We start from the raw sequence: 11,739 nt of genomic DNA on the forward strand, positions 1-11,739 counted from the left end.
TAACCTTGAGAAGGAAAGGAAAGGGTTGCATGCCATGGTGAAGTCCAGATAGGGTTCTAGAGGATGGTATCTCAGACTTGATTCATCCACACCAGCAAAATTGGCAGTGATTATATGTTGCAGCTAACAAAATGGCCTGCTTTTAGGAGAAACATACTGAAGCATGAAATGCTCATCATCATAATCAGTATTCTCATGACAATGGAATTACAAGTATTGCTACATAGAGTAAATTTGATGAGTCTTTAATTTCCCTGATTAAGAAGTCAAGGATGACACTATTCCAGTTGATAGTTATAGCAGTTTAAGTGAGTTAAAGATTTCTTGAGCGTAATATTATGTATTGTGGAAGTGACTGTTTCTCTTGCCACCTATCTTTTAAAGCAAAACAAAACCAAGTTCCTTGAATTATTGAGTCTGTCCACTCCACTGCTATAAATATCCTAACTGGGGAGAATTTAGGGACTTAAGTGGATTAATATTCTGTCTTTTTAATTGATATTAAAAGCTTTTGATGAGAAGGAAATGTGTTTAGAAAGGTGTTTTAAATAGCACTTGAAATGGATGATGACAGACCTAATGGAAGAAGGCCCTTCTGGTGCTTATGGGCATGACCAGTCACACTAGGATAAAGTTTCATTCAACTGTGAAATCGGACATGACCGATTGATTGTTACTCGGTGCCAGGATATCGATTAGCTCTAGAGCTTTCGGCATGGGAAGCTTGTTAATGCTGTACACTGCGCTGGTTGTATCGGGAACGATGAATGGACAAGAATAAAACTAAGCAATTGGGCACTGCTAGATGTAGCATGCCGTAACTGTCCACTCCAGTGATTTATTTTACTTTATTTTTTTAAGGTCTGATTGTATGTTGTTAACAGACAGACTTGTTTAGTGATCCACCACACTGGTGCACTGGGCTGACCAGCTTTGCTACAAGAAAAGCTTTGCACACAAAAGTTTTCTGTCTCCCAACTTTTCCTCAGATACTCTAAAATGTAACGTGTCTGGGTTTTTGTAAGACCTTGATGCATCAATTGAAAATGTAGAAGTGTTTAGAAATCTGGTGTCCCAAAGTGCATCTTGTCCACAATGTCTTCTAATGTTCTAATTTATTTAAATTGCAAAAAGTTTGCAGTTATACAACATGCGTACAGTTTAAAATCCTCTTGCACTGATTGTTGCTTCTATTTATAGCTAATATGCGTGTTTGTCCCAGGGAATTGTTACAAAGAAAAGAAGGAAGAAGAAACCTTTTAAACTCCTGGAGTTTTGAGTGTTTTGATTCAGAAAAGGATTGTTTTATTGTAGCAGTTCAACTTTGGTCAGTTAAATTTTTGCTAGAAGCCATTGCATTGTAGATTGATTTTTCCTGCCTCTCCTCCAACTATAAGTTCAGTGTACAAAGCACACATTTAATGCTCCATTTAATGCTGCAGCAGTGAAAGAAACACTTTTTGGAAATGTGAAATCTCTCATATATGGAAGACAATAGACACTAACTTTATCTTGGATACTGTGGTGGTCTTACTTGACTTACCTTGGTAAAGGAAAGGTATGTGTTTATTCCTTGTATTTCTTCTATCCAGTTATTTAAAAAGCTGATTGAAAATACATTTTTCCTCTCTCTCAGACTGTTTCATTGTGTAAGGCTTGCTTTGTCTATGTTGCTACGTTCTATCTTCAATCTCCATTTAATTCTTCATGAAACTTCTATCCTGTAAAAAGGAAATTATTTAAATCCTAGCAAAACCAGTTGCTTCCAAAACCATCTTTGTCTGTGTTTAATCTGAGATTCATCTCTATTTTTAATACAGTTGAGCATTACGTTATACTTGCTGCATATTTTTATTAAAACTGCCAACATAATTGAATTGTTTGATCATTACACATATATATTGTAAAACAGCTTTACACTTTTATCAATGCAATGCGTAAAATTCAATACATGTTTAAAATACTTTAAATGGTCCTTTGGTTGGATATTTCAGAATATTTCATTGTAAAGCAGAAAGCAGCACAGTGCAAGACTTTTGATTTAATATAAGTTTTTGACTATAGTGACCTGATGAATTGCTGTAAAATAAATAAATAAAAATAAAAATAAAATAATTAGTTTTTCCACCCCCCTTAAAATATTTATTTTTAATAGAAACAGGACCACAGATTTCATTTGGTATTATTCCATTATGGAATGTGGTATTTACTTCCGATACCAGTATTGCTGATCATAAGAAATCTGCCTGACACTGGGCTCTCTCTTCAGGATAGTCATCCAGAATACAGCAGCAGAATGATGTGTACAAAAGGCACTTTATTATGTTAATCTTAAAAATATATTGCTGTGCCCTCAGTGGTGTAACAAGAATACTGAGGGTCATAAATCTTCACCAAAACAGTCACTGGATCCTGATTTTTTTCTGATCTCATATACTAGGAACTGGCAGCTCTGATTTAACTTCCACTGCAGCAGTGGTTGCTCAAACTTTCTGAAAACATCCCTTCTCCCGATAACTTTCATAGGCAGGTGCAATCCAAACCATAGGAATGCTTTTCTAGCACCGCTGCAGGTTTAGGGAATCCATAAAAACTGTGTGCCAGGGTGGCTGTATTTTACAAAACTTGGGGAGTTCATTCCTGGGGGACTGTAGAAAAGGCCTGGTGGCATCTACCCTGTTCACAGCAATGCCCCCCTCCAGTCCTAGGGACCGGGTCACTCATATTATGGCTTTGACTGCATGACGTACCTTTCACTTATAAGCCGTATTTCATCAAATGATTTTTCAAAGTTATGAGAGAGGCAAGGATTTTTTGAGTGATATCTTCTGAATCCAAAGACAGCTGGTTTGACTAGAAAGAAAACTGGTTTTCTCCTGCAGATGTGCTGATCCTGTTGAAAAGTATAATTAAAAAGCAGCAGTTCCACCTGAGATGTTATTCCCAGCTGTAAAGCTAATGAGTTTGTGACAGATATTTCTGACAATCCGTTTTAATTGCAAGCTCACTCAGGTGAGGCTCTTGTTAACTCTCAAAGGAACTGTTGTAAAATCAGTGCAGTTTTCCTTTAAGTCAGGAGTGCTAAAGTTTAAGATTTTTGCACCTTATGCAAAGCTTTCTGCTTCCGTGAAACAGCCTCTATAAACTACTATGTGTTAATTGTAACATATTTTATCCCAATAATATCAAGTTCTTTTTAATATATAAAACACTGTCAAAAGCCTGGAACTGTGATGCCATTTGATATTTCTCTCTCATGGCTTTTAGTTCTAAGATGGCAGAGTGACCATGGGAGACTGGAATTTCCTTGGTGGCATTTTGGAGGAAGTCCACATTCATTCCACTATTATCGGAAAGATCTGGCTAACTATTCTATTCATATTTCGAATGCTTGTCCTTGGAGTGGCAGCTGAAGATGTCTGGAATGATGAACAGTCAGAATTCATATGCAATACAGAGCAACCTGGCTGCAGAAATGTTTGCTATGATGAGGCCTTTCCTATCTCTCTTATAAGATACTGGGTCTTGCAAGTTATATTTGTGTCTTCACCTTCTTTGGTATATATGGGCCATGCCTTATACAGACTAAGAGCATTAGAAAAAGAGAGACAAAAGAAAAAGGCACAAGTCAGACTGGAGCTTGAAGGTGTTGAATTAGAAATGACTGAAATTCGAAAAAGACTGGAGAGTGAGCTTCGTGAACTGGGCCAAAGAAAGCTAAACAAAGCACCTCTAAGAGGCTCCTTGCTTGGCACATATGTGATGCATATTTTTACTAGATCAGCAGTTGAAGTTGGGTTTATGATTGGGCAGTATCTTCTTTATGGTTTTCAGCTCGATCCCCTCTACAAGTGTCAGAGAGATCCATGTCCAAACACGGTTGATTGTTTTGTGTCGAGGCCAACGGAGAAGACTGTATTCATATTATTTATGCAGTCAATAGCAACCGTGTCACTGTGTTTAAACATATTGGAAATTATCCACCTAGGGTTCAAAAAAGTTAAGGAAGGGCTTTTTGGGCAGGATGAGAAAAAGGATGACATTGATGACTTCTATGTAAGTAAATCAAAGGCAAACTCCATAGTACCCCGGTCTTCCATGGGAACCTCTTCAACTCCACAAAAAACACTTCCTTCTGCACTCAGTGATTACACCTTGCTGATGGAAAAGCCTCCTGACACAGTGGTCTATCCAGTTTTAAATTCACCTTCTGTGTTCCAGTCTATTCGAAACAGCCAGACAGAAAGTAGCGATAATTGCCTCCCAATTGAACAAAAAAATAAACAGTCAGAAGGGATGCAGACTTCTAATGCTGGGAACAGTCAGCCTGGCAAGACTAGCTCAAATGATAATGAAACTTTAATTAAAGTATTTGAGTCAGAAAGCAATTATATTCAGAAACAAGATGAAGAAAAACATTTCCCCAATGGTACTTTTTGTGGTCGTATAGATGCTGCAAGAGGTATGTGTTTAAACAGTCTTGTTGACCTGCCACCTGCGTGTTCTCTGCAATCTGATACTGCATCCATTGCTTCAACGGATGGCCTGGCCAAGCCAGGTGAAACTCCTTCCTTGTGGAACTTCTCTGCGGTGTTTGCGAGTGTAGGGTCTCCAGCAAATTCTCCCATGGGCAAGAATGGAAAACAACCTAGTTTCAGTGGAAGCAAAGCCCTGCCTGTTTGCAAGATGGACTGCAAAACATCCAGCAGACCAGACACTCCTGATTCTCTGGGCAAGATGAGCTCGGACTCCAAACAGTACAAGGACTACGATAGTCCTCAGGTTCTCTCTCCGTCTCGGCAAATGTCCTTGGCAAGGAACACCAGCAGCAGGCGTTCTCCTACCGATCTCCAAATCTAAGTGACTGGACAATTTTTTCTTTTGTTTTTCAGCTAATATCTCATCAATATATTGCACCAGAAATATGTGAGCCCTGGGGAAATGGGGACGTTGTACAGCACAGCATGAGTAATAGCTATTTCTGAGGGTAGTCAGCTGTTCCACCTAGGGAATGAGAAATACTAATAGAGTGAGCCCTTCTTCAGAAGTTGTGGGGTACTCTTCTAAAGAAGCATGTAACAATTCAATCCAATTCATTTTTAAGGATTCTGGCTAAAAGCCTTGATCCTGAAAACAGCATGGAAGCATGTAACAATTTACTTCTTGGTAATACAAACATGAATTAATGGGGATGTCAGACTAAATTACCCTCCCCTCCGTTCCAAAAACAGGAGGTGGTAAAGGTCACTGTCATTTGTACCAACTCCTATTGCAGGAAAATTCTGGAAATTTGAAATTCAAGTTCTGGGCCTCGCTACATACAAAGAATAGATTTTTAATTGGCTGGGTATAAAAAGATAAAGATTAATTATTATTGTCTGAAAGCATTTAAGAACTGCAAAGTGAAATTAAGCAAAGGGAAAGGTACAGTCTTGCAGGAAAATCCTGTAATAGGAGTTCATTCTTTTCTCTATACCTGATTAGGAAGTGAGAGAAATCCCACTATTTCAACTTTTAAAAAAAAATTAACACAAAAAATTAACTGGACAAAGTTCTAGACAAATGAAAGAGTTGTTTTGCTGAGGGATTGGGTGAGAAATTTGGGAAGAGAAGGGAAAAGTTGAGATCTAATGAATCCTTCCACCCTAATTTCTACAATTCTGTGGCCTGAGTCATATTCAACCATCGTTTCCACAGGTACAGCTCTGCTGAGAACTTCAGTTGAATTTGGGCCAAACTCCTTAGCCCAGGCTACTGCCATTATAGTATGTATTACCTTGTGACAAGCATGGATTATGAATGGCTTGTGAGCTTTTTACTATGCTTTTTCACTTGTTTAGCAATTAAAATGCATCTTCTAGTGAGATCTGTGATGATTCAAAGGCATTTTAAATACTGCAAAATGATCTTTAATATCCTGAAAATACAATCCACTGGTGAGGTGGCATCAGGTGCAGCAGCCCAGGTTGCTAGCCCTGCACACTTGCTTCAGCTGCCATCTATGAGTGTTACTGTCTTGGGGTTATAGCCCTGGGAAGTGATCCTCTTCCCTTTTAATGAGAAGGATCAAAAATGGCATAAAAAGGGATGCACAACCCCCCCAATTGTATTAAAAAAGGGATGCATAACTCCCCCCATATGTTGCATAAAAAGCAATGCACAAAACCCTGCTGAAATGTTGCAGAAAAAAGATGGACACCCCCACAATTGCATAAAGAGGGATGCACAACCCTCACAAAAATTGCATAAAGAGGGATGTGCAACCCCCCCAAACGGTGCAAAAAGCTATGCACAGCCCCCTCTGAACTGCATAAAAAGGGATGCAACCCCCCCCAAACGTTGCACAGATAAGGATGGGCAACCCCCCCAACTTGCACAAACCCCAAGCGTTGCATCAAAAGGAATGTACAACCCCCTCCGAAAAAATGTTACATAAAAAGGATGCCCCCCCACAAACAAACATTGCATAGAAAAGAGATGCACACCCCTCCCAGTCACATGTCCAGACACGCGAGTGCCGTAAGCCTCCGCTCCGCAGGGGGCGCTACGCCCACGGCTGGGCAGTACGGAAGCTGGGGGCGTGGCCAGACACGAAGTGTCTCCCCGGCAACCCGGGAAGCGCGCGGCGGTGGCCCAAAGCCCAGTGCGCAGGCGCGACGCAGGCGCAGTGGTGGGCCGGTAGGGATGGCGCACTACAAGGTGGGCCTGGTACCCCCCCCGGCCTGTCCCCTTCCCCCTGGGCTCCCCCCACCGCTGATCGCCTCCCCTCCCCTCAGGCCGCCGACTCCAAGCGCGAGCAGTTCCGCCGCTACCTGGAGAAGTCTGGGGTGCTGGACACGCTCACCAAGGGTAAGCGCCGCCTCGGGCCGGGCGGGCGCCTCACACGGCCACCCCGCCCCGTCCCTGGCAGCCCCCGCTCCGGTGTCCGGGGTTGGAGAAGCTATGCTTGTACACGGTCAAATATGGCACGGGTGCGGGGGGTACACAGTCAAATACGGTAAGGGTGTAGTGGGCGCACAGTGAAACACGGTACGGGTGCGGGGTGGCATGCAGTGAAATACGGTACGGGCACAGGCACTGAGGGCTACACGGTCAAATATAGTAAAAGCATGGACGGGCACATGGTAAAATACAGTAAAGGCAGGGGCTCTGGAGTGGTTGGGACCCCTGGGCCCTGCTACATGTTCCTCACGTGCCTGGTTTGCTGGTCAGCGTGTGGCCGATATAGACAGCGCATGCGTGCAAAGTGCTGATCATCAGATTCATGGGTGAGTTGTTGCCCTGTACCTTTAGATGGGCCACATGGGCAAAGGAACGGTCGCGTGCTGAAAACAACAGCATAGCTATTAAAAAGCCAACCTGCTAGGAAGTTAGTACTTGAAAATGCGCACCCACTCTAGGGTTGGCTTGTATCCCGCTGCCATTTGATCGCATAGCGGGGCCCGAAGGCCCAGATCCGCAAGGGTGCTTGGGCACGGGAGTGCACCCTGCAGGGACGACTGAAGTGCTCAGATCCACCGCTGAAAAGCCACCCGACTTCAGGCGTGTGAAAGCTGGTGTGCTTTGTAATGTTTGTGTACATCAGTTATGAAAAGACCATACAGTAATACTTCTGTTTTTTAAAGAAATGTTAAAAAGCTTATTCAGGCCAGATCTTTGCTGTCATAGAGCAGGGGTTAGCAGTGGTTTTGGGCAGAGTGACCAAACCACCTGCAGCCTCAACTAGTAAGATGTTGGCGTGCCAGGGGCGGACAGCGAGGGAGCTGCGAGGGGCCTGATCCTCATGGTGGCAGCACAGCCCTGGCCCCTTCCCTGCCATCTGCCTTGGGATGCGTGTGCCAAGCAAAATGCCCCCTGTGTGCGCCATGCTCTGGGGGTTGCCTACCCGTCATTGTGGCGTAACCATAATATGCAGCACTTTGTAGGGTGTCTTTCTTTTCTTTTTTATAATTGTCTTTGTTTTTGACCACAGTGGTTTTGTCTCTGCATGAGCGCTCCACTTAGTATTCTCAATAGGATGCTATTCCACCAATGTCAAAGTAATTTCTTGAAATCTCACAGGAACCACCTTTGACTGTAGGCACATTTTGAAGTAAAAAAAAAATGCTCAAGTACTCTGAACTATTTAATTTCCAGTGTTGGTAGCCCTATATGAAGAGCCAGAGAAACCAAACAGTGCATTGGAGTATCCTTTTTGTTATCCTGCAAGATAACAAATAGAAAAGAGTACTGTGATGTTTACTCCATGAACATGTTGATCACAGAGATGTGATGTGGTATGGTGCTAAACTTTGCATCTGAAACTGAGTTTTAGTTTCTTTGCTACCCTGGAGAACACAAACAGCAGCCCAGTCGCCCAATGCCTGAAGAAAGGTGTTTGTATCCAAAAGCTTGCAAAAAACTTTCCCCGAACTCATTAGTTGGTGTAATAAAAGATATCACAGCTACCCAAAGTGTCCTTACACCAACACAGCTGCAACCAGCAATGTCTGAAACTGAGGCACCGTTTGCTGGTTCGGAGGTATGGGAGGGACCGTCGCGCTTCTAGAGGAGGGTACACAAGAGGAACAGCTGGGGAAGTAGAAGGGAGACGAGGCAAATACATGGAGGGAAAAGAAAGAGAAACTAAAATCTATTGAATTGTTGGGCAAGTCAGAGCGTGGTTGGAATGAGGAACTGTTACTTTTATTATCCATAAGACTCAGAAGGGTGCATAGTGACATAAGCTCAGTTGGTTTGAAAATTGCTTTGTTAACATAATACCCAAGTCTGAGATGAATCTCTCTAGTCTGGACTGTTTGAAAACAGCTTGTTTTTTAAAGATTAAGTTATGTTCCATATCAAATGTAATAATAATGGCGATCTTGGAAACAATGATTGGGCAATCAAGTACAGTAGAAAACTGGAAATCTCTTACATGAGAAATTACTCCCAACAGCTTAAAACTTGTTGGGAGTAATCAAGGCTCTGCACGAGCGCTGGTCCCTGGTCTGTTAGCATGATTCTTTAATGCCAAAAGGAAGAAAAAGTATATTAAACACTCTAAGACTTCTCTTTGGTTGGGAACTTCTTTCTTTGTACATTCAAAAATAGGTTATTTTTTCATGTGTTAGTACTCACAACTCCAGTTTTCTCTTCCTGTGAGACTTCCTATTTGACATCCTCCAGCAATAAATTGAGGCTTTACTGCACACAGTACAGTAGTAGCTAGCTAAGTGTTTTTAAAAAAAAAAAAAAAAAATCATTTTAGTCTTATAGTAGTCACTTGTGGAAGAGGGTAAAAAGTATCTAATAGGGTTTTTTTTTGCTATTTTTTAAACAATTCAGTTACAGTCTCCTTTCAAGGCAAAATAAATTTTGCTCATGTATTTTATTATGTCCTCTTGGGCTTGCAGATAGACATGCTGTTATCCTTCTTTCTTAAGGAGAAGGTCAGTTTAACTTGTCAATCTGTTCTGGTTTTTGTTTTGGCTGTTGTTTGACTTCAGGAGTTCAAATACAAATGAGAAAAGTATCTATTGCACTGCAGACTTGAAAGGTGCTATTGATGCAAATAGTTATAATATAGCAAATGTGAAGATTTTCTCACAGCTCATCTACCAGTGTTAAAGTCCACACTTAAATTGTCAAACTGAAGCGGAGGAACACTTAACTTCTGGTTTATTAGCTTTCTGAAGCATCACCTAGGAGCTGCAGCTCCAGAAAACCCAGAAATAGAGGCACTCCGTTTGGAAGTAGCAGAAGTGAAAGAGAAATATGAAGCTGTGCTTGAAGAAAATAAAAAGTTAAAAGCAAAGGTAAGTATTGACTTAGTGTTTGCAGGCTCTTTAACATATTTAAACTGTAAATAGAAAAGAGTCCTGTGATGTTTACTCCATGAATATAACCACCTGTGCTAATTGGTGTTGAATGCAGATGTTTCTGTGTACAGGTGTGGAAGGGGATGGATTCTACTAGTTACTAATGGATTCCCAAGAGATTGAGGCCATTTCATTGATAAGATTAATGTTCTAATATTGCTAAATTCCTAGCTTATTTTTTATTTCTCTTTTAAGCTTTGGAAAACCAGTACAAAGAGAATTTTTCAAGCCAAATGGAGTGGAAGTGTAGGATTAACTTCATTTTTTTGAAATGATCTAAAACTAAATCTAGATGACACTTCTAAACAGTCTTTTCAAAATGATAACTGCTGGGGCTTTTTGTAGGCCACAAATCCAAGGAGAGAAGCTGCGTTAGGTCATTGTGGTCAAACGTCTGGTCCGTAGGCAGGATATTGCTTAGCGGAAACATTTGTGAATGCAGAATAACTTAGTGTTGTTAGGTGAACTGCAATAGTTTTTTCTTGCCTCTAACAGGGATCCCCTGCCCCTGTTAATAGATAGGCCTGAAGGGGCCAGGAAGGCAGTAAGGAGTAGCATCCCAGGTGGACTGGGCCTGAGGCCAATAAGGCTAGGTGACTAATGAAGCAATTAGATGCACCTGATCACTGTGTGTAGCACACCCAGTCACATGGCTGGAGGAGAGGAGGCTTGGCACCCAGCCAGACAGACAGACACCCAAGCTACCCAGGAGAGCTGGGGGAAGGAGGCTCCTATGAATGTTGGGGTCTACAAGTGACATTTACCCCAAGGAAGGAGACTTTTATTCTGTGAAGCAGCTGGCGTGTGTTTTTGTTCTGTTTGTACCAGAGGGCTGGATTTTGGCTACAGGGGTGGAAGCCACGGACAGGGGTACCTGGGTGGCACCCGCCTGCTAATTGTCAGGAGCTAGCTCTAAGCTAAAGGGGCAGAGACTGGTGCTGAGACTGAAGCCTCAGGAGGGGCTGCTGCTTGAGAGCTGAGGTCTTAATCAGGAGACTAAGGCTGAGGGTGCAACCAGAGGAGAAGGGGGCCACGGCCAGGACCAAGGCTCTGACAAGTCCTACTGGAGTGTTCCCTTAAAAGGGGAATAGGTTGTAGCTGTGTTGGTCTAAGGACAGAGGCAGACCAGGGAAGCACTTGAAGGGGAATGCAGCCCACAGGGCAAGTTGCTCCCAGCCCCAGGGACCACTTTCCTCAGCAACAAATAGAATAACATCAGAGTGGTGGCAGTTGAGAGACTGGAGGGGAGCTGGGGCCAGAGGTAGGGGAGAGCCTGGTGGTGGGCTAGCAGCACCCTCATGGGCTCTGCAGTGACTACCAAGAAAAAGGAACCAGAGTGATATGTGCAGGGCTGTCTCTTGGTATGGAGACTCCTTTACTTGCACTACAAGCTGATAATCTATCCTAGTTCAGAAGGGGACTGGATAATTTAATGGAAGAGGACAGGTCCAGCAGTGGGTATAAACATTGATAGTTAAATGTGTGATTTTATGTTCTGGTTTGTTGGGAACAGCTTCGCTTTATCTCAGTAAGGTATCCAATCTAGATCTGCTTGGCGTTCAGGGTGGCCATCATAGAGGACTGTTCGGTTGTCCTCTATTGATACAAAACCGGATGCCTACATGTCCTCTACTTTTCTCTTCAAGATAAAGGCATAGGGTTTCATATTGATAGAAAACAGAGTAGCAGAAAACCGGAATGTCCTCTATGATGGCCACCCTATTCACTAGTAAGAGGTGTATGTACTGATTCGCAATGAATGTTCCTCTGTTTAACTGGCCAATCCGAAAAATGGATTTCTAATCGAGTGCTCTGGCTGTCTGCTATACTTCTGTATTTTAAACATGACTTCCTGAAAAAATCCCAGGAGATGCTGATC

At 42.4% G+C, this 11,739-nt stretch overlaps 2 protein-coding genes across 2 annotated transcripts in view; both read left to right on the forward strand.

The window, feature by feature from the left end:
- The first annotated feature begins 2,114 nt into the window (after window positions 1–2,114).
- On the forward strand, window positions 2,115–5,418 carry GJA9 (gap junction protein alpha 9). Its single transcript, XM_019512531.1, has one exon. The coding sequence runs from the start codon at window positions 3,289–3,291 to the stop codon at window positions 4,858–4,860; it is 1,572 nt and encodes a 523-aa protein (XP_019368076.1). The 5' UTR covers window positions 2,115–3,288; the 3' UTR covers window positions 4,861–5,418.
- Window positions 5,419–6,598: 1,180 nt separating this feature from the next.
- MYCBP (MYC binding protein) overlaps window positions 6,599–11,739 on the forward strand; it is a 10,836-nt gene continuing 5,695 nt past the window's right edge. Inside the window, exons 1-4 of the mRNA XM_019512534.1 lie at window positions 6,599–6,699; window positions 6,777–6,849; window positions 8,137–8,185; window positions 9,668–9,797. Coding sequence (XP_019368079.1) covers window positions 6,685–6,699; window positions 6,777–6,849; window positions 8,137–8,185; window positions 9,668–9,797 — 267 coding nt within the window. The 5' untranslated portion in view covers window positions 6,599–6,684. The remainder of the gene's footprint in view (window positions 6,700–6,776; window positions 6,850–8,136; window positions 8,186–9,667; window positions 9,798–11,739) is intronic.

This window comes from Gavialis gangeticus, unplaced genomic scaffold (assembly GCF_001723915.1).
Source record: "Gavialis gangeticus isolate Ggan-Ray unplaced genomic scaffold, GavGan_comp1, whole genome shotgun sequence".
NCBI lineage: Eukaryota > Metazoa > Chordata > Crocodylia > Gavialidae > Gavialis > Gavialis gangeticus.